Source organism: Lampris incognitus, chromosome 12, assembly GCF_029633865.1.
Source record: "Lampris incognitus isolate fLamInc1 chromosome 12, fLamInc1.hap2, whole genome shotgun sequence".
NCBI classification, from domain to species: Eukaryota; Metazoa; Chordata; class Actinopteri; order Lampriformes; family Lampridae; genus Lampris; species Lampris incognitus.
In genome coordinates this window covers 3,172,931-3,196,168 of record NC_079222.1, presented here as the reverse complement: position 1 = coordinate 3,196,168, position 23,238 = coordinate 3,172,931, and the positions used below count along the sequence as shown (strand labels likewise).

The 23,238-nt window shown below is 45.4% G+C and overlaps 1 protein-coding gene across 2 annotated transcripts; it reads right to left on the bottom strand.

Annotated features, from left to right (window-relative positions):
* Nucleotides 1–440: 440 nt before the first annotated feature.
* On the bottom strand, nucleotides 441–22,883 carry slc30a5 (solute carrier family 30 member 5). 2 transcript variants are annotated; one of them, XM_056290375.1, is made up of 17 exons: nucleotides 22,776–22,883; nucleotides 22,338–22,504; nucleotides 18,264–18,386; nucleotides 18,088–18,154; nucleotides 17,298–17,383; nucleotides 17,074–17,161; nucleotides 15,608–15,695; nucleotides 14,648–14,724; nucleotides 14,276–14,446; nucleotides 11,299–11,587; nucleotides 7,040–7,248; nucleotides 5,262–5,419; nucleotides 4,983–5,112; nucleotides 4,588–4,834; nucleotides 3,872–4,098; nucleotides 2,604–2,732; nucleotides 441–709 (listed from the first exon to the last, which is right to left on the bottom strand). In XM_056290375.1, the coding sequence occupies exons 2-17, from the start codon at nucleotides 22,406–22,408 to the stop codon at nucleotides 539–541; spliced, it is 2,331 nt and encodes a 776-aa protein (XP_056146350.1). In that variant the 5' UTR covers nucleotides 22,409–22,504; nucleotides 22,776–22,883; the 3' UTR covers nucleotides 441–538. The 2 variants fall into 2 exon arrangements, with proteins under 2 accessions (XP_056146350.1, XP_056146352.1); XM_056290377.1 differs by having other exon boundaries at nucleotides 22,780–22,876.
* Between the last annotated feature and the right edge of the window lie 355 nt (nucleotides 22,884–23,238).

Genomic DNA, 23,238 nt, shown 5'->3' with positions numbered 1-23,238 from the left:
CAGCAGGAGCAGAAGCAGCAGCAGCAGGAGCAGGAGCAGCAGCAGGAGCAGCAGGAGCAGCAGGAGCAGGGCAGCAGGAACAGCAGCAGCACAGGTTCTACAGCGCCTGTACCGTACGGGGATAAGGAACATGGGAGTCCAGCTGAGGTTCGTCCCCTTGACCTGTTTGGTCATGTAAAGTATAATATCAAACCAACACTGCATCAGATATTTCACACCTGATTTTGTGAGACATTTCGGTAACAAGATTCTCATCGTTAATTTTGATGACAAAGTTGTGTAACCCCAATACACAACGAGAGACAATAAGCGATGATACTGAATTGCTGCCCAGCCCAAAGTAACGGCCCAACTATTACGAGGTAAAACAGGGTGACTATCATGTACACGAATCCCACCTACACAAGAACAGAAAGCAGCACACACTGAGGCAAAGTCAACACACCCCGTTTTATTTTACATGAATAACACACATATACAGTTCAATGAAAAAAGCGAGGAAGGGATTAAGTTTTATTTGGTCCATCACACACGGAGGTCACATGATGCACGTCCCGTCCTTCAGGTAACTCATGGACTCCATCTGCTGGGTCATGGCCAGGACTTCATGAAATCCAGTACTGAGCCCCGACATGTGCTGGAAGTAGGCTTCCTTCTCCACCTGGACTGACAGGTTGTTTACCCCAGCATCTTTCAAAATGGCTGTCACCTACAAACGAGAAGGACCCCACCGTCATATTAACATCGTTACTGCAACGTCATGATATGGCGAAGGGGAAATGATAACATAACATTTTGTGTCGTATATATTTCAGTGGCGGCTGGTGCTAAAAAACTTTTTTTGGGGGGGGGGGCAACTTAGCTTGGTGCAGCACACCTGCCAGCTGCTTTAATGTCCACACAGTCACAGAGTTATTAAAAAGGACCATGTGGCCTATAGATTTTATCTGGGCTCGTAGACGGTGGATGATTGACAGTCGAGACGAGGCGTGGTGGTGGGTGTGAACATGATTGACAGCCACGAGAATTGTCCAATCACATTAGATCAAAAAACATTAAAACAATACCAATTCACTGCCAGTAAAAGTGGGCGTGTCTGGGGCAGCACAGAACTGCGCCCCCTGGAAAACCTGAAGAAACCAATCAGACAGCAGCCTCAGGTCACCTGCTCACCACAAGTCTGAGGGCTTACATAAGGTATGGTTTGGCCGGCGCCCCTCACCCAGGAAGTAGATGTATTCAGACAGGAAGTATATGTATTCAGACAGAAACAAACCAAACACCATTTGAACCAATATTTAATGCTGCTGACAGGCGCTCACAGACTGCCAACACTTTTATTTCATCATTATTTACTTTATACAACTACATTATATTTAACATGTTGAAGTAGAATTTCATCTCTTGATAGTTGCAGGGGGCGCCCCAGCGCCCTCTACTGGCCAGCTGCCACTGTTAGATTTGATACACACACGAGTATGGACACTGGTGTGGATCAGGTGAGATCAGATCAAATCATGCGAAAGATTTTCCTCAAATATAAATAACATAACCAAGAGCCTCATGTAAAATATTAGGAATTAGTGGGGAAGGGGTTTGCAGTTAAACAAGCCGGACTTTAGGCGCTGCTTGTAAAATGATGTCTGACGCAGGTCCGAAAGACTTGCTTTTATCTGGCCAACTGTAATAAATTATACTTTTTTATATATGGATTAAAAGGACCCTTTCATCTTCCTTATAAGATGTTAGAAATAAATGTTTTTGGGGGGGCGTCCGGGTGGCGTTGCGGTCTATTCCGTTGCCTATCAACACTGGGATCGCAGGTTCGAATCCCCGTGTTACCTCCGACTTGGTCGGGCATCCCTACAGACATAATTGGCTGTGTCTGCAGGTGGGAAGCTGGATGTGGGTATGTGTCCTGGTCGCTGCCCTAGCGCCTCCTCTGGTTCATGTAACTCAGCAGGAATGGACTGGATCAGTACTTGGAACCAGACTTGAGGTCAGGCAGCGTGCCAAAGCTGAGCACCTAGTTGTAATAATTCAATTACTTAAGATAAAATTAGCTTGAGTTTATTTTAGTTTAGATTAGCTTAAGTTTAGTTAGTTAAATTAAGTCTAGTTTAGCTAAGCTTAGTTAAGTTAGCTTAGTTAAGTTTGCTTAGTTAAGCTAGCTTAGCTAAATTAGCTTAGTTTGGCTTAGTTTAGTAGTTACAGGTTTACTAAACAGTGAGTGGCTCAAGTATCAGTGGCTCATTTTAGAATTTTACAGTACGGGACGGCATGGCTCAGGAGGTAGAGCGGGTCGTCCAATAATCGGAAGGTTCCTGGTTCGATCCCCGGCTCCTTTAGAGAGTATGTTGAAGTGTCCTTGAGCAAGACACTGAACCCCCAACTGCTCCTGATGAGCAGCTTGGCACCTTACAGGTTCGGCCATCATTGTGTGAATGTGAGACACATACTGTAAAGCGTGTTGAGTGGTGGGTAGACTGGAAAAGCGCCGTATAAAGGCAGTCTATTTACACACAAATCAAGTAAAAGAAAAGAAAACAGAAAGAGCCAAGTGAATCCTTGGTAAATCACTTGATTTTTCTACTTGTGCAGACCTGCTGTATGATCCTCTGCTCCACAACGTCTGACATGATCTGTAGATGGATGGTCCCTGAAATGACGCTGGCCGAGTGCCTCCAGAAATGGGGGTCTCGGTACGACAGCACTCCTTCAATCTTCTCAATCTGAAAGAGCGGTCAAAAAGCAATATGAGATATTTACTGGAAAACATCATCTTCATTAGCAACGAGCCATAACATTTTATTAAGTAATGAGTAAAATAAGACAATTTTGATTTGGTATTTGGTGAAAGAACTTAGGAAGTGATAAAAGTTGAAGGAAAGTAATTATACACATATCCAGTAGGTACAAGGCTACCATAACACCATCAATGAAAAAAGGGTGAAAACGCCTGCACACTTCCTCAAAGCCACGAAAGTTAAAGATCCAAGTGGGATGGAAACACTGTCCTACTAAACTGTGTGGCTCTGAGTAAGTGTGCAGGCGTTATCGCCCTTTTCTAACTGAAGTGATAAAAGTTAAACTTTTCTATCAAAAGTGCAGTAATTTAAAAAACAAAAAACAAATTCTTGGATTCCCCCCTCCCGGCCAATTACCCCACCCTTCTGAGCCGTCCCGGTTGCTGCTCCACCCCCTCTGCTGATCCGGGGAGGGCCGCAGACTACCACGTCTCCTCCCATACACGTGGAGTCACCAGCCACTTCTTTTCACCTGACATTGAGGAGTTTCACCAGGGGGACGCAGCTTGTGGGAGGATCACGCTATTCCCCCCAGTTCCCCCTCCCCCACGAACAGGCGCCCCAACCAACCAGAGGAGGCGCTAGTGCAGCGACCAGGACACATACCCACATCCAACTTCCCACCCGCAGACACGACCAATTGTCTCTGTAGGGACGCCTGACCAAGCCGGAGGTAACAGGGAATTCAAACCGCCGATTCCCGTGTTGGTACGCAACGGAATAGACTGCCACGCCACTCGGACACCCCAAGAAATATTTGTTGACTAAAAAGCACTTTGTTCACCTGACCATGTCTATCAAGGAGATGAGCAGAGCTTTCCTCTGCACCGCGTGACACCACGTGAGATGATGTAAAGCCATAAACAGGGTGCTACATGCTACAGCGTGCAGATAAAACATTATAAACAGAACATACACACATGTGAAACTACTTCTCTTCCCCTCATGTTACCACAGCATGTTTGAGCGGATCGAGTTTACCTTCAGCGTTAAGGAATTTACAAGGAAAACAGGTTCATGTATCAAACATCACCCATGCTTTTGAGTCAAACGAGGCGTCTGACCTTCTCCAGGGCTTTGTTGAGGTCCTTTTCATGCTCTGGTGGGGTTCGCAACAGAAGAACCTCGCAGGCGTCTTTCAGCAGTGGGATGACGCTGAGAAAAATGAGGACCGCGATGAAGAGGGAGCAAATCGGGTCAGCGATCAGCCAGCCGAACTGACGGATGAGGATGGTGGAAATGATCACACCAACACTGCCCAACGTGTCGGCCAGTACATGCAGGAAGACTCCTGCAGTTTAGGGAGAGAGAAAGAAAAATGGGGAATGGTGGGAAAATGAAAATACGAACAACACAACAAAAACAAAACAATAACAAATGAACATTTTATTTAGGCATCAAACCACTACAATGGTTGTTTGGAAATATCAAGTCCTAATGATTTTTCTTTTGACTACAGAGAGACTAAAATCAATCAACCAACCAACCAACCAACCAACCAACCAACCAACCAACCAACCAACCAACCAACCAACCAATCAATCAATCAATCAATCAATCAATCAATCAATCAATCAATCAATCAATCAATCAATCAATCAATCAATCAATCAATCAATCAATCAACCAACCAATCAATCAATCAACCAACCAACCAATCAATCAATTGCTTTTTTTCTCTGTAGCATATTCTGTACATATAAATGCTATGCTATGTGTTTGACAAGAGAATAAGTTAAGGGGGGGGGGGGCATTAAACACAAAGAAAAACACAGTTCACCTCTCATGTTGGCATTCATGCCTCCAGCACTAGATCCATGAGAGTGGCCATGACCACCGTGACCGTGCCCGCCATGGCCTCCATGGGAGTGCCCATGGCCACCGTGGCTGTGCTCACTGTGGCTGTGACCGTGATGTGAGTGACCATGGTCATGTGATGAGCAGCTTTTGCCTCCTCCGTGGGAGTGGGCGTGGCTAAAAGCACAGATCCCCACCAAGTTGACCAGCAAACCCCCAACTGAAACTGGCTGTTGCGGAAAAACAAAGAAAAAATGACGGACACCACGTTGAGACCACTGACGTCTAGCAAGATGAAATGGCATCAATATTAGTGGATCAGCCTTCTATCAGGTATTCCCACTTCCATACCCTAAACTGCACGCCCGGTTTACTCACAGTTAGCATGTCTGTGTTTATATTAGGTGGATCCAACAAACGTGTGACTGACTCCACAAAGACGAAGAAAGCTATGACCATCAGGAATAACCCGTTGATGAAACCCGAGAGGATTTCCACACGACCATACCTGGAAAAAACAAACACAAAAGCAAAGGACAATTTAAGTGGTTATATTCTCCACCCATCAGAATGCCGAGTAATTTCACACACAAAAAAAATAAAATAAAAATCATCATATTTTGCCAAAGCCCCTTCACCCCGCATAATGGCCTTTACCCATAGGAGAAGATTCTGGTAGCCTTCCAGCGGGTCATTAGGGCAGCAAAAAGACCCAGGACCAGAGCAGAGCAGTCAAACAGCATGTGGAAGCCATCAGAGATCAAGCCGAGGCTGTTGGTCCACACGCCGTAGAACAGCTCCACAAATGTAAAAGCCTGAAACATAAAGAGCAACAGACTGCCTTGTTTTCTTTCTTGTGCACATGAAGACATAAATGAAGGTAACCCCTCTCCAAACGTGAGCTGAGTACACAACTGAGCCCGGACTCGGGGCTCAGCACACACACTGACAATACCACAGCACACTGCAGAGCCTGCAGCACTCGCACCCTGATTTGCTGCTGAAGGTAAACACCAACGTTTTTTAAGCTAAGCTCTATTTTCCTAATGGCGGGCGTTAGGGCGAGCAGCGGGTAGAATCTGTTAAACTGATTCCGTACTGAGCGAGGTGCATCAAGTGACTCCTGCAAACCAAGCTGCAACGTAATCCTTCACTAAATAACGTCTACTATGCGTCCGGGTAGCGTAGTGGTCTATTCCGTTGCCTACCAACACAGGGATCGCCGGTTTGAATCCCCGTGTTATCTCCGGCTTGGTCGGGTGTCCCTACAAACACAATTGGCCGTGTCTGCGAGTGGGAGGCCGGATGTGGGTATGTTTCCTGGTCGCTGTACTAGCGCCTCCTCTGGTCGGTTGCAGTGCCTGTTCCAGGGGGAGGGGGAACTGGGGGGAATAGCGTGATCCTCCCACGCGCTACGTCCCCCTGGCAAAACTCTTCACTGTCAGGTGAAAAGAAGTGGCTGGCGACTCCACATGTATCGGAGGAGGCATGTGGTAGTCTGCAGCCCTCCCCGGATCAGCAGAGGGGGTGGCGCAGCGACTGGGACGGCTCAGAAGAGTGGGGTAATTAGCCGGATACAATTGGGGAGAAAAAGGGGGGGGGGAATAATGTCTGGTAAAATAACTTGTTTCTTGGCACAAACAGTCTTAGAAAGTTATGAGAGGAGTCTGAAGAGCCCTGTCCACATCAGTCAGTGCATCATACAGAGATCAGTAAATTTCTAACCGAGAGCAGGAGTCTCACTCCATTATCCAACCAGGAGTGACTTTTGGAGGAAGACAACATTGGAAGTGTGAGAGCTGGAGAGAAGTGTAAAAAAGAAAATGTAAAAAAAGTTTATCGCTACACTAACTGAATGCACTGGGACTGTCTCTATATAGTGCAAGGTGTTTTCAGACACTTCTCAAAACATCATGAGCGTGTTAATGCAGAAACGAGCTCTTTCAGTGGATGGTATCTGGTGGAAGAATATATTGCAGTGCAATGAGCAGCAAGTAGCTAATGCTAGCTTGCGCAATACTGAATTACTTTAAATGATTCTGCAAAACATCTCCTGGTTTTACTCCTGACAATAGGAAAATAGGGTTTGGGTTAAAAAAAAAACACTGGAATTTCCCTTTGTTTCATATCCTCAACAGTTTTGGATCCACATTAAGCTATTCAAGCACCTATACTGTAAAAAACCCATGTCTGCATTTTGTTTTTGTTTTTTGACCAATCTAAGTCTCTTCTATCACAGTTCTTTATTTCATAATATAAAGACGACACTAATGAAAAAGACCTTTCTTTTCATGAAATGCCCCGTGGAAAACAAAGGCAAATTAAACCTTTTTTCCACTGTGGTAGAAACTACTAATCTTTACAAATCCGTTGCCATGACATGACAGCCAGTCACTGCTTGTTTCTGGATCCCCACTTCCCGATGTGAGACTCACCAGATTTAAACAGAGAAAGTAGAAGATCTGCCTTGAATCGTACTCCTCCAGAATCTGTTTCAGGGAATCCTTGATGAAACGAGGGAGAGACTGAGATGTGTGCTGGAGAGCATCCCCCATGAAGTTGTATAGTGGGGTCCCCTCGGGTGAGTACCCTACCAAGGTACCCTTCTGACCTTTCCTTGACGGGGAGCAGAGAATACTGGAAGCTGCAGAGAGACAGGGTGGGACATCCAGGGGCAAGAATTCAAGGAGGACATGCTGGTTAATGGCTGAAATGTTGACATGCCTCATTAAAAAAACGAAATGTTGCTTTTGGGTAGACTTGTCACAGTGGTATTACTTTAATGCACCCTTTATTACTGTTGATGACTGGTATTGCTGCCTTTCATTAGTTAAGAGGGTTGTTGTGTTTTCTTATTGTGCATTGCAAATCCCCAGCAATCACACTACGTGGTGACTGGTCTTTAGAAACACAACTGTACAACAGAGACTGTAGTTTATCCTGAGTTACATTGTAATATGATTCCAGGCAAACAATTTCACGTGGCAGGACAATGACAACTCTTTTAAACATAGATTAGCAATCAAAATGTCAAGGGTACCATTGACAGTTTTAAGCATGCCATCATTCACCCAGTATCATTCACCCATTGCTGAAGAAACCTAATTTAGATCCCCTGTCCCTAAGTAACAACAGGCCATTCTCCAAATTGTCTTTTCTATCTAAGGTTCGGGAGAGAGTAATTTCTTCTCAGTTGATTTCTTTTATGAACACTAATACCGTTTTAAATAGTTTCCAGTCTGGTTTTAGAGCACTTCATAGTATTGAGACAGCTCTGGTTAATGACCTACTGCTGACTGCAGACAGAAGTGCTGCCTTTGACATGGTCGATTACAACATCCTCTTACATCACTTAGAGACTTGGGTTAGTATCAAGGACTCGGCTCTTAGCTTATTAAGCTCTTACCTCAGAAACAGAACTTTTTCTGTTGTTCTGGGTAACTACCTCAGAAACAGAACTTTTTCTGTTGTTCTGGGTAACTCTACCTCCTCTGTGGCTCAGCTGAGTTGTGGTGTCCCTCAAGGCGCAGTTCTTGGCCCCCTTCTCTTTTCTATATACACGCTGCCCATTGGCCAGGTCATTCAAAATCACGATGTGCTCTACCATTTTTATGCTGATGACACTCAGTTATACATACCGCTAAAATCCACAGATCAAAGCGCTCTAGCAAATCTCACAACTTGCCACTCTGACATTAAATCCTGGCTGTTTGAAATGTTTCTCAAATTTAATGAAGACAAGTCTGAGATCATTCTGTTCAGTCCTGAAAATTCCATCAGCCCTTTTGTTACTAAACTTGGTGGTCTGTCAGGTAGTCTTAAGCAGGCTGCTAGGACTCTTGGGGTAATATTCGATGCTAATCTCAGTTTTGATAATCAAATAAAACATGTTGTTCAGTCATGCTTTTTACAGCTCAAGATAATCTCCAAAAGTAGGTCATTTTTATCAATGGCCAATCTGCAAAAGTTGTACATGCTTTTATCTATTCTCAGCTTGACTATTGTAACGCACTTTATTCTGGTATCAGCAAGGGCTCCCTTTACCAACTGCAGTTGGTACAAAACGCGACTGCTCGGCTCATTACCGAGACAAGGACACATGATCATATCACTCCTGTGCTTGCCTCCCCACACTAGCTCCGTTATATTTCGAATTGATTTTAAAATTTTACTGCTCACTTTTAACGCTTTAAATGGTCTTGCTCCTTTTGTGATTTACTGACTTGGTATATCACCCCTCAACTATTAAGGTCTGCAGATGGAGCCCTACTAGTTATTCCCAGGTCTCGGTTTGTTACAAAGGGTGATTGGGCTTTTGCTGTTAAGAGCCCCCACACGATGGAACTCTCTTCCTGTTGAACTAAGACAAACCAAGTCTCACGCTTCTTTTAAATTTCGTCTTAAAACTTTTCTTTTTATGAAAGCTTTTACAAATGATTGATATTTGTTTATTTATCCTGCTTTTATTTTACTCTTGAGCTTACTCTTACTTTTGCCTTATCTGGTTTTATCTTTTTTTTGTGGCATGAAATGACTGTGGTGAATATGTATTTCAAGAACAGGAAGGACTACAGGGTGACGTATAAGAGTGGAAGAAGGTGTACACAGGTAGACTATATCTTATGCAGAAGGTGCAATCTGAAAGACACTGGAGACTGCAAAGTGGTGACAGGGGAGAATGTGTCTAGGCAGCATCAGATGGTGGTATGTAGGATGACTTTGGAGATCGAGAAGATGAAGAGAGTGAAGGCAGAGTCAAGGGTCAAACAGTCGAAGTTGAAGAAGGAAGACTTGTGTGGAGTTCAGGGAGGACCTGAGACAGCCACTGGGTGGTAGTAAAGAGTTGCTGGATAGTTGGGCAACTACTACAGAAATGATAAGGGAGGCAGCTAGGAAGGTACTTGGTGTGTCACCTGGACAGAGGACGGAAGACAATTAGACTTGGTGGTGGAATGTGGAAATACAGAAAAGTACACAGAGGACGAGGTTGGCAAACAAGTGGGATAGTCAGAGAGAGAAAGAAAGTAGACAGGAGTACAAGGAGATGCAGCGTAAGGCGAAGAGAGAGGCGGTGAAGGCAAATAAAAAGGCATATGGCAAGTTGTATGGGAGGTTGAACGACCAGCCAATCGGTACAATTCCTTTGTACCGATTGGCTGGTTCTTCTGTCCAGCCAATCGAAGGAGAAAAGGAATTGTACCAATTGGTTGGACAGAAGGACCAAGCTGGGAAGGATGTGCAGCAGGTAAGTGTGATGAAGGACAGAGATGGAAATGTGCTGACAAGTGAGGAGAGTGCGTTGAGAAGGTGGAAGGAGTACTTTGGGGGGCTGATGAATGAAGAAAATGAGAGATAAGGTTAGATGATGTGGAGATAGTGAATAAGGAAGTGCAGTGGACTAGCAAGGAGGAAGTGGGGGAAGCTATGAAGAGAATGAAGAGTGGAAAGGCAGTTGGTCCAGATGATACTATACCTGTGGAGGCATGGAGACGTTTAGGAGAGATGACAGTGGGATTTATAAACAGATTGTTTAACACAATCTTGGAAATCTTGGATGGCTGAGGAGTGGAGAAGAAGCGTACTGGTACCAATTTTCAAGAATGAGGGTGATGTGTAGAGCTGTAGTAACTACAGAGGTATAAAGTTGATCGGCCACAGCATGAAGATATGGGGAAGAGTAGTGGAAGCTAGGTTAAGAGGAGAGGTGATGATTAGCAAGCAGCAGTATGGTTTCATCCCAGGAACTACAGATGCAATGTTTGCTTCGAGAGCGATGAAGAAGTATAGAGAAGGTCAGAGGGAGTTGCATTGCATCTTTGTGGATTTAGAGAAAGCATATGACAGGGCGCCAAGAGAGGAGGTGTGGTATTGTATGAGGAATTCAGGAATGGCAGGGAAGTATGTAAGAGTGGTGCAGGATGTATATGAGGGCAGTGTGACAGTGGTGAGGTGTGTGGTTGGAATGACAGATGGGTTCAAGGTGGAGGTGGGATTACATCAAGGATTGACTCTGAGCCCTTTCTTGTTTGCAATGGTGATGGACAGGTTGATCGACAAGATCAGGCAGGAGTCTCCGTGACTATGATGTTCTCAGATAACATTGAGATCTGTAGTGAGAGTAGGGAGCAGGTTGAGGAGAGCCTGGAGAGGTGGAGGTATGCACTGGAGAGATGAGGAATGAAAGTCAGTAGGAGCAAGACGGAATATGTATGCATATATGATAGGGACAACAACGGAGTGGTGAGAAGAAGAAGAAGAAGAAGAAGAAGAAGAAGAAGAAGAAGAAGAAGAAGAAGAAGAAGAAGAAGAAGAAGAAGAAGAAGAAAATTAATGTTGCGTTAACACCACTGATTTTGTGTCTGATACAGTATGCCACCAGGAATGCTTGGAAATGCAACACGTTTGTTTTCATAACAGCAACACAATAAAAAGACAAAAAACAACAATGGTGACTGAAAAATAATGGTGTTTCCTCCATCTCATCTCATTATGTTTGGGCAAAGCCTGTATACGGTCAATACTTGTGTATATAGCTGAAGATTGTTGTGTTGTAGTGTTGTTATTCTATGTATTCTAAGTACACTGAGAGAGCCACGAAACAGGAGTCAAATTCCATGTATGTGCATACCTACACGGTCAATAGACATGATTCTGATCTTCAGTGCACGACACAGATTCACATGCTTTTACTTACACATGATGAAGAAGATGGCGCTGACCAGCACACCTCCAGAGAGCACATGCTCTGTGCTCTCCTGCTGAGGCGGCTTGCTCATTGACCGCAGCTGGTCGGTCAGTGGGTGGGTCCAGAAGTTGGCCAGAAGCAGGGCACTGAGAAAGAGGGAGATGGTCCCATAGCGGGCACACCTTGGCGTCTCCATCTTGGTGCTGCAGATGGACTCCACGTAAAACTCCAGGATCATCACAGAGAAAATGATCATTCCAAATGGCAGAATGAGGGCAGACCACGATTTAACCTTGTTCTGAGGTGGAAGCATAAAGAGAAAAGTCCCTCAGCTAAGCCTGGAACATAGTGGAAGACATTTAAAATCCTAAACAACTGAGGAAATATTCTGGATCACACATTTGAACGGTAACTAACCTCAGACCATTTTTGGGGTCCCCCCCCCCTTTTTCTCCCCAATTGTATCTGGCCAATTACCCCACTCTTCCAAGCCGTCTCAGTCTCTGCTCAACCCCCTCTGCCGGTCCGGGGAGGGCTGCAGAGGCTCACAGAGGCTCACATCACATACTTGTCGACAAGCTCATGCTCGTCTAGATTCCAGTTGTAAAAATCAAATATGTTTGATATTATAGTGACGGCTCTGACTGGATGAAGGCTGGATCGGGTTGTGATTCACTTGAATCTTAAATTCCCACTGGCTACAAGAGGTGTGCTGCCAGCCCATAGTAACCTGCCTTATTTTGTGTAGACCAGTTCAGACTCTCTACGATCTTGAACATCAGTTGTTATGGTTAAATCGAGGTTATAATCAGCCCTTAAATCTTCATGTGTGTTTCCAGTTTGAAAGGATGAATCAATCAGAACAACAAATCCAAATATAAATACTTACAGTGAGATCACTGTTGTGCTGGGGGGGAGGCAGAGAGTAGGGGGATATTAGCCCCACATGTGGTCTTTGCCCTGGTCACATAAGCTTACTCTAGGCAGCAATAATAAATTCATCAAAAGGTTATTTTTAACCTGTTTTCAATCGAACACAGCGTCGTTACAGGTATGCTCATGATCCCCAAGGTCTCACCACTGGAGGAAGATTTTTGTCAGGGGTGAGATGACTGTTTTAATCCAATATTTCGACAAGCTGTAATGTTGATTTTGAGCCCCAAGATGGCACCATCTACTGCATTTCTTTGCAAGAAAGGCTGTCAATATATTGGATTTAAACATTTTTTTCACCCGGGCTAAACATTATTCCTCACAGGCAGGACTGCAGAGACCTTGAGGGTTGTGAACAGACCTTCAAAATGATGTAGCAGGCGTCCAAGTAACGTAGCAGTCTATTCCATTGCCTACCAACACGGGGATTGCCGGTTCGAATCCCTGTGTTACCTCCGGCTTGGTTGGGCGTCCCTACAGATACAATTGGCCGTGTCTGCGGGTGGGAAGCCGGATGTGGGTATGTGTCCTGGTCACTGCACTAGCGCCTCCTCTGGTCGGGCAACTGTTCGGGGGGGGGGGGGGGGATAGCGTGATCCTCCCACGCGCTACGTCCCCCTGGCAAAATTCCTCAATGTCAGGTGAAAAGAAGCGACCGGTGACTCCACATGTATTGGAGGAGACATGTGGTGGTTTGCAGCCCTCCCCGGATCAGCAGGAGGTGGAGCAGTGACCAGGATGGCTTGGAAGAGTGGGGTAACTGGCCAGATACAATTGGGGAGAAAAATATCTGCCTATGGTAAGCTTATGTGACCGACTCTCAGGGTAACGGAAGCTGAGGTCTCACTGGGCAGACCTCGGGAGCACATGTGTACCAGGTTTTCTCCTGTGGGAGCATGTATAGGATTTGAGAGAAGGCGGATACAATTTCTTCCAGCCCATTCCCACAACGAAAACCCATGATTCAGCTAAAATTAAGGGAAAAAAATCTTTGATGGTAATTACTACTACTACTACTACTACTGCTACTACTACTACTACTACTACAACTACTTTCAGCTGCTCCTGTTAGGTGTCGCCACAGCAGAACCTTTGAGGGTAATTACCACGTGAAAAATTTGGTGTCATATGGGATAAATATACTGACCAGTATATCAACAACTACCATGCATAAATGCCTATCCAAACCACGCCTGTTGACCAGTTTATCGTGATGGGAAATATGCAGTTCTTTAACATTTGCCGGGATTCTCCTTTAATGTTGTGACTAAAGGCTACGGTGAGGTATTTGTGCCAAGAGGAATAAAAGGCATGGTGGCGCTGTGGTTAGCGCCATCACCTCACAGCAAGAAAGTCCTGGGTTTGAGCCCCAGGATAGTCCAACCTTGGGGGTTGTCCCGGGTCGTCCTCTGTGTGGAGTTTACATGTTCTCCCCGTGTCTGTGTGGGTTTCCTCCAAGTGCTCCGGTTTCCTCCCACAGTCCAAAGACACGTAGGTCAGGTGAATTGGCCGTACTAAATTGTCCCTAGGTGTGTGTGTGTCTGTGTGTGTGTGTGTGTGTGTGTGTGTGTGTGTGTGGGCCCTGTGATGGCTTGGTGGCCTGTCCAGGGTGTCTCCCTCGCCTGCTGCCCAATGACTGCTGGGATAGGCTCCAGCATCCCCGCAACCCTGAGAGCAGGATAAACGGCTTGGATAATGGATGGATGCAATACTAAGCTGTAACCTTCAAGTACTCAGATAAGCTCTTACATATATATATATATATATATATATATATATATATATATATATATATATATATATATATATATATATATATATATACAGCGTTTTTTTCCGAAACCGTCAACGGTGTTGAGTGCTCGACTAATGAGGAGCGGAATATCAACATGGCTACGAGAAAAAAGATTTTAATATATTTCTATCTTCTCTACATTGTCCATCCAGTTCTACAACAGCTGAGAGCTGTACAGGCACTGAGGAAGCAATGCTAGCACAAGTATGCAAACAGACCAACACGTTGCTGTTTTCATGGCATGTTCAGTTCACTTGCCTCTGTGGTGGCTGAGAGCACCACCACCCAGGGAAGCAGCACCATGGCAGAGACCAGGTTGTCCAAGGCGTAAAGGCGTTTGGTGCCCCCTATCTCAACTGACAATTTCCGAGAAGCTGTGTGGAAGCCCACCTTCAGACACAACGACACCACTAACAACACAACTCCACCCTGATGGAGAGACAGAGAAGAAATGAGACAGTAACCACAGCAGCAGATCAAGAGACGGCACCAACAAAGTTTAGCTAGCAAGTAATATAAGAATTATATAGTCTTACATGTTGACTATGCCAAGCAAATAAACATGTATGAAAAGATAAATACAAAAAAAGTAGCATAGACTTAAATATTGTAAAAATGTGCTCTGCTTACCTTGTGGTCAGCAACCCCTAAAAATGCAATGGAAGTGTACAGGAAATGGATGAGGGCACTGTCGTGGTGTCCCTCAGCTAGGAGAAGTAAAGGTCAAGGCAAACACTGTGTGGAGAAGGACCACAGTGATGAATACCCAGCAGGCTACACAAACGTACTGTGTGCTTTTGTATATGGATGGCCATGAGGATGCCAACAATAAACACTGACGACGGCTCTAATTATTTGTGTTACTATCTCATCTCATCTCATCTCATCTCATCTCATCACATCTCATCTCATCTCATCTCATTTCCTCTCATCATCAGCTGCTTCTCCGGGGTTGGGTGGCGGTGGCAGCAAGCTAAGTAGGGCACTCCAGACCTCCCTCTCCCCAGCAACGCCCTCCAGCTCCTCCTGGGGGATCCCAAGGTGTTCCCAGGCCAGATTGGACATGTAGTCCCTCCAGCGAGTTCTGGGTGTACCCCAGGGTCTCCTCCCAGTTGGACGTGCCCGGTAAACCTCCAAAGGAAGGCGCCCAGGAGGCATCCTAATCAGATGCCTGAACCAGCTCAACTGGCTCCTTTCAACGTGAAGGAGCAGCGGCTCTACTCCGAGCTCCCTACGGGTGTCCGAGCTCCTCACCCTATCTCTAAGGCTGAGCCCAGACACCCTACGGAGTTTTCATGCACAAAGGAATTTGACTTGGTGGAGTGTCTACAGGGAAAGTTAGACACAAAACCAAATTTAAAAGTAACAAATAGTTATATTTGGAGTTTCCTATAAAAAAAAAAAGTGGATTTTCATAAGTATATAACCTCTGCAAAAGTACTGTGTAATGCCAGTTAACTCTAAGTTCATGAGATGCAGTGTGACAGGCGCACAGTGGCAACAGAAAAGAAAACACAACATCACGGTCATCATCAGTAGTAGTAGTTGCAGTAGCACTAGTAGTGGTAGTAGTGCCGTAAAAAAGGATACGGTGTTCTGCCATTTTTGCCATGAGATCATCGTTGTCAAAAAGGAGGAGACAAATCACAGCTATGATGAAGAAGGCAGCACCTCTGGTCTGTGTGAACACAAGACAGAAACTTTACCTGACATGGCAACAAACACACATCATAAACCTGGTAATTATCACATAACGCCACATTGTCAGATCTGTACTTTAATTTTATTTAAACGAAGGTAATATTCAGATTTAAGGTCGCATTCCTGAAGATGTTATCAGAGTTCATACACTTTTTAACCAAAGGTTTTCCATGACGTTCCCATGACTTCTCCATGACTTAATTTTAATTAATTAAATTATTATTATTTTTTAAATTATTATTAAATTATCACTAAATTATGATAATTTTCTAAATTGATAATTAATTTTCATGGCCAAAGAAACTAGTTTTAGACTTGACACTGAAAAGCCATGTTCAAGGCTCAGCATTTTAAGTTTTTACTGATTTTCACCAACAAATATGTTTCCACGGATCCAAAAGTTGTTCCTGTTCGTGTGAGGTTATGTAACAGTGTCCTCTTGTGGCGAAATTCGGCATGCTTGGACGGCTTTGAAAAATAAAAACCGAGAACGCTGACCCTTGGGCGTGTTTAACCACGAACAATGTTGAAGTCAGACTATAGTTCAAATACTATACGTGAGATACTGTGTACTTTTATTTTGTACTTGTCTGTTTGAAGACACTGGTTGTTTAATTGTACTTGTCAAGTACACCATTGGCAAGCTAGCTAGCTAGCTGATAAGAAAGCTAGCCAGTGAAGATGCATGTTAGCATACCGATACACACTGTTGCGCACACACAAACCGTGATGCAATAGCGCCACCTGCTGTTACTTTTCTTTTTATTTGGTCAATCGATATTTGACAGCGTGGATGTGGCTTTAGACAGAATCATCCTTTTCCATGGCCTGGAAATTACATCTTCACTGTTTTTCCTGACTTCCAGGTTTTTCATGACTGTATGAACCCTGTGCCACTTTTCTTTAGCAAACTGACATCTGTGGCGACACTGGACGTTGCAGTGGTGTTTGACCACTCAAAACAAAACAGTCCGCAGTCTGCTGATTTGGCACCGTCACCACAACCACACAAATAACTCAGCGGAACTGAGTTTTAGCTGACGATGCAGTGGTATCTGTTGATTAAGGTCTATGAATTTACTTCCTCCTCACCCTTGATTCTCCCTGCTTGTTCACCTACATTTGACTGCTATGCTGAGGACAAAACACTGTGTATGTGCTGTATCAGTTTTGAGGAAAACTCTTTCCTAACAGTGACATTAAATTGAGCGTTTCATGATTTGCATATTTATGGATGAGCTATTGTCTTAATCGGCCAGTGGCTGTAAGTGTAAATAAAATCTGGATTGTAGCTTAAACCATGTTAATTTTTCAGACAAGTGTTAGTTGGAGGATGGGAATCAGTGACCTCATACCTTGGAGGGTCCCCCTCCTGAACTTGTGAATAACACACCGAGGAGGGCGATGACCACCACATCACTGTGCTCAAACAGCAACAGAGTCCTGCAAAAACCAAGAGGCTTGAACTAAATCGTCAACACCGAGTGTTCGACACACACGTATACACATATTAAAATAAAAGTTCACATACATGATCAAACAAACACATACAAGACGTGGTGGGCTTGAGGCCCTTTACCTTAAAGGTCCACAGAGAGTTAAACCAAAGAAACCCAGCAGGGATATGATGCAGCTGATCACTGCATGCTTGAGCAATTTTATCCACTACAAAAAATACAGAGAGAAAAACAGCAGTGATTTTATGACAGGTTGTCTCAATGACATAAATGTTTGATGTATGCAGTGTTCGTTTGAGGAAATATTCCCATGTTTAACATTCCCCCCTTTTTTCTCCCCAATTGTACTTGGCCAATCACCCCACTCTTCTGAGCCGTCCCGGTCTCTGCTCCACCCCCTCTGCTGATCCGGGGAGGGCTGCAGACTACCACATGCCTCCTCCCATACATGTGGAGTCACCAGCTGCTTCTTTTCACCTGGCAGTGAGGAGTTTCACCAGGAGGACGTAGCGCGTAGGAGGATCACGCTATTCCCCCCAGTTCCCCCTCCCCCCCAATCAGAAACCCCGACTGACCAGAGGAGGCGCTAGCGCAGTGACCAGGACACATACCCACATCTGGCTTCCCACCTGCAGACACAGCCAACTGTGTCTGCAGGAATGCCCGACCAAGCCAGAGGTAACAGGGAGATTCGAACTGGCGATCCCCGTGACGGTTGGTAACGGAATAGACCGCCATGCCACCCGGACGCCCTCCATGTTTAAATTTTAAAGCATCTAACGCCCCTTTTAAAATACCAAACATCTAATCAAAAGAGCCTGAGAGAATAAGTCAAAAAGATGTTGTTGGGAGAACAGCACGGGGCCCCTGCTCGTGTACAGATACACTACGCCAGGGAGAAACACAACAAACCTGTCTTCTGGAGACGACCTTCCCTGAAGAGAAAGGCTTCTGAAAGAAAAGCAAAACGGCAGCACTCCTGCAAAAGAAAAGACATGGCGGTCAACAGTCAGGGTGGATTTATTTTAACTAACGCGCTCCGTAGCAGAAGGCTCATAATGAACACCAAGAAATAACATCCCACTTACCCTAACTTCAGTATGAAGATGAACTGGACAATATGAACCACTTTGAGAACATCATATGACTCAAATATCCCGAGAGCCTTCAGCACTTTGGAGATGAGCAGTAAAACTAAGTACCTGGTTAACCTGTAAAGACAAAGGTTTAACAAATGTAAATAGTATGGCACTATAGTATACGCAGCGTGTATTAAGGCCACGAGGCATGCTGTAGTCATGTTTTAAACGACTACACAGATTCCAAAGGTGTAAGGCCTTCTGGATACGGGACTGGACAGCCGACACTGCTGCTGCGATGCTGGACATGTGGCCACCATCACTGGTCCGACCATCACTGGTCCGACTCACCAAAATATCCGACAACACAACGGCCCCCACCAACAGCTCTCGTTTTTACAGATTATAATATATTAAACAGGTTTTATTTCAATATCTGATTAATATATCAATTAATCAATATATTATCATTATATTAATGATTGTAATTCATTATAATTAACTGCAATTATCAATATTGATTAATTATACCTAATTATTATATAATTAATATATTATTATATTAATTTTTTATTTTAATATATTTTACAGTTTTTAATATATTAACACAACTAATGGCAAACACGTCAGCTGTGCCCATTACAGATTACAACTTTAATGTCCAATGTGGACAACAATGACAAAGTTGTTTTTTTTGCCATTAGGAACAGATCAGTTTCACGGCGCACAGCCTCATGCAGAAGTTCCCTGCATGCACTGCACTTCAGGAACAGCTTTTTGAATATACGCAACTGCTGCTGTCGGACAATCAGAGTCTGTCGAGTCCTTTAAATCCAATCTTAAAACTCATCTCTTTGCCTTAGCCTACAACTAGTTGTCTTTAGGTTGAGTGCTTCACAACCTGTACGGCATGGCGGGTCGGTTTCTGTCTCTTTATTAATCCCCTTGGGGAAATACAGTTGCTGCAAGTTAACGCTTCCTAGCGGTGATGTGGGTAGCTAGGAGCAGTGGGCTGCCGCCTTCATGCTGCGCCCGGGACCAACTCCAGTTCCTTTCCCGCTGCCTTGCTCCGGGGCACAGACAGGAGTATAAACCCTAACATGCATGTTTCTTTTGATGGCGGGGCAAACCTTCGCAGACACGGGGAGAACATGCAAACTCCACACAGAGGACGACCTGGGATGAGCCCCGCCCCCCCCAAAGTTGGTCTACCCCAGGGTTCGAACCCAGGACCTTCATGCTGTGAGGTGACAGCACTAACCACTGGGCCACCGTGCCCCCCTGAATTTACCAAGCACTGTTCTACCAGTGAGATTATGGCGTATAGATTATTGATTATTGCAAACTGTTCTCTTCTCTCACGTCTCTTCTCTCTCTCTGAATGACGTCTTCTCCTTTCTCTTCTTCTGTGTGTGAATGGTGTGATGTGAGTCTCCCCTGTGTGCACATGTAGTCTGTCTTCCACCCAGGTCTCCATGGTGATGGTGGTCACCACGTGGAGGCTGCTTGGCATCCTTCTCACCAAATTCTTTATACGGCTTATAAATCCATATAATTGTTATCTTGTTTCAGCGTTACATCCCTCTCTCACTCCGATGTGTGACTAATGTCTCTGCTTGTCTCTTCTCCGGTGTATGTGGATGGTGTGGTGTGAGTCTCTCTTGTGTGCATGTGTAGTCTGTCCTCCTGCCACGTCAACATGGTGATGGTGGTCGCGGGGCTCAGGTCCTACGCTGTTCCGGTGGTGTCTGGACACTGCTTGGCGTCCTCCTCATCATATTCTTCATCCATCCATCCATTATCTGAACCACTTATCCTGCTCTCAGGGTCGCGGAGATGCTGGAGCCTATCCCGGCAGTCATTGGGCGGTAGGTCGGGAGACACCCTGGACAGGCCGCTAGGCCTTCACACAGGGCCGATACACACACACACACACACACACACACACACACACACACACACACACACACACACACACACACACACACACACACACACACACAAACACACACACACACTCATACCTAGGGACAATTTAGTAAGTCCGATTCACCTGACCTACATGTCTTTGGACTGTGGGAGGAAACCGCAGCACCCAGAGGAAACCCACACAGACACGGGGACAACATGTAAACTCCACACAGGATGACCCGGGATGACCCCCAAGGTTGGACTACCCCGGGGCTCGAACCCAGGACCTTCTTGATGTGAGGCGACCACGCTAACCACTGCGCCACCATGCCGCCTCATATTCTTCATATATCTTATAATTCCATGAACCCAGCCACTGAGGATGCACAAGCCAGTCCATTCTTAGTGCTGGTCCCAAGCCCGGATAAATGGGGAGGGTTGTGTCAGGAAGGGCGTCTGGGTTAAACCTTTGCCAAATCAAATATGCGGATCATAAATCAGATTTCCATACTGGATCTGTTGAGGCCCTGGTTACCAATGACCGCCACCGGTACTGTTGGCCAGCAGGGTCCCAGGGGAGAAGGAGAGGGGGAAGGCATGTCCAGAGGCAGTGGGAGAGGAGGAAGGGTAGGAGTGTGGAGGTGAGAGCTGAAACTTTGAATGCTGGATTCCTTTTCCACACACTGTCCAGCACTGCCACACTGGCTGGCACTGACAAGGCCAATGGTTTATCCACCGCTCCTGCATGAGGCCTGGAAAGTATAAAACCATCTCAAAGAGACATTGCCCAGATAGCAAAATTGCTGTGGCCCGAACTCATCCCACACGACACTTCATCCGGCCCACATACCGGGTGGAATGATGGCACTTGGACGGTCCACTCCTTTTTGCCAGATCTGGGCCAGAACCAAGCCACAGCAACGCCGCATGTGCCACATATTTGCCAAAGGTGGCCTACATTTTTTTGGTGATATTTGGGCCATATTCACCATTTACCACATGGGCCACTTCAGGGTCAAATCCAGATTACATGTTGCCCAGAGCACCGCATCTTTGCCAAAAAAGGCCCACATTTGATTTGGCACAGTTGGGCCATATTTGCTAATATACATGTGGGCCACTCCAAGCTCACATCCATTTTGTCAAGGCCAGAAGAAGGCCATCAGTACCGCATCATTGCCTGAAGTGGCCCACATCCGGATGCTGTCTGGGTGGGCATTTCCAGGCAGCCAAACATCTTCAATTTGAATTAAGGGATGCTTTATACCAGTTCTTCTCCATCCGGTCCTGGGTAAGATGCTAAACTGCAACCACAGGCTGTAGAGGGGTAGCACCTTACCTCAGCAAGGGCCCTTTGGCTAAGGACAACGTCCCTACTCTTAGCCAAAGGGCCCTTGTGTCTGTAGGGTCAAAGGGCCCTTGTGTCTGGTCCTCCTGCATGCCTGTATGGTACTGCCCATGGTGCCCAGTCCAGCCAACACATTGAGACAGGAGAAGGGAACTCTGACAACAAATCCACCTGCTGCCTTGTGGGTTGATGCCTCTTTAGGCAAAGGGTAGGAGAAGGTAACTCTGAATTCAAATCCCCGGGCAGTCTACCCAGCTGTCAGTACCCGGAGAGGGCAAACCATGGCGGCTCTGCTCAGTCAACTCGGCAGCGGTTCCGGCAACCAGCAGCTCTGTTTGTCAACTCGGCAGCAGCTCTGGCAAAAAGCAACAGGATTCCTCTGCGGCCGTCTCAGCTACGCTGTGCCACCGAACAACAGAGAATCTTGCCAAGGGGCACTACAGAGCACCACACAGTGTCGTCATCTAGGGTGCAGCCTCACATTTGAATATGGAGATAGTGAATCATTACTATCTTTGTACTAAATTGTGTTTTACTCGTTTCGGGTGAAGGTGTGCCGGCGTGTGGTCCTCAAGTAGAACCACTACTGCTGGTTTTCTATTCAGCCATGCAGTTCATAACAATCAACAGTTGTTCCAGCTATTCCAGCTTTCAATCAGCACCCAAGAACCAAACTGAAAACCAAATCCATAATATAATTTTGCCAGGTTTGTTGATTCTACCACAAAATGCACACTTCCCTGGCTCAATGGCGGTGGACTCTAACTCATATGTCAACTGACCAGCACTGGCTGGATTGGGTTGGCTGCAGCCTGTACACATACCTGGCGTTAGGCACTTCCACCATGCCCAGCTTTCCACTGGAAAGCACATTGCTGCTGTATTTGTCCTCCATCTTCACAGGACGTCCAGTCAGGGTCCAAGTCTATCTTCTGGGTGTCGCTGTCATTCTTCTTCTTTAGTAGGTAGGTACCGACTTGACTGAGTTAAACTTGGGTCAAAATTTGAGAAAAAAAAAAAGAAAAAGAGAAAAAGAAGAAGCTCCGGTTAATCGCTGTGGTTTATTTTTCCGTTGGAAAGAACCATGACTTTAAAATATGGTTTAGAATCCCGTGCAGCTAATATCAAGTGTTGACAGTGAGCTAAAGCAGCCTTGCTAGTGCACGTCAACGCGATTTAACCAAAGAGTCTATTTGTACAAATCACATTCATGTATGATTTGAACAAAACAAAAAAACCCCAAAAGATAGAAAATATATTACCGACTTCATAGATATTTTATTTTTTGGGGTTAAATTTGGTACGATAATCCGGTCTCGTAACGAAGCAGTAAGAATAACATCCCTGCTGGTCGGGCCGCTCACTTCCGGACACGGTCAACAAAACACGTCATCAATGTGCGTTCACGAGTATCGCTACTGCGTAGCTTAGTGTTCATGAGTATCACTGCTGCGTAGCTCGGCGTTCCTGAGTATCACTACTGCGTAGCTTAGCGTTCGTGAGTATCACTACTGCGTAGCTTAGTGTTCATGAGTATCACTACTGCGTAGCTTAGCGTTCACGAGTATCGCTACTGCGTAGCTTAGTGTTCATGAGTATCACTACTGCGTAGCTCAGCGTTCGTGAGTATCACTACTGCGTAGCTCAGCGCCGTGAAACCCTTTTGTTCCTCCTCTTTATTGTACAAAACAAAACACATACATGTACATTATATTATGAACAACA

Excerpts from the sequence above, each read along its gene's own strand:
- slc30a5 (XM_056290375.1), bottom strand. The coding sequence starts at position 22,408 with ATGGAGGACAAATACAGCAGCAATGTGCTTTCCAGTGGAAAGCTGGGC. Across the intron at positions 14,447-14,647 it reads TAGGGGTTGCTGACCACAAG|GGTGGAGTTGTGTTGTTAGT; the intron begins GTAAGCAGAGCA and ends TCTCTCCATCAG. Across the intron at positions 11,588-14,275 it reads TGCTCTCAGCCACCACAGAG|AACAAGGTTAAATCGTGGTC; the intron begins GCAAGTGAACTG and ends CTTCCACCTCAG.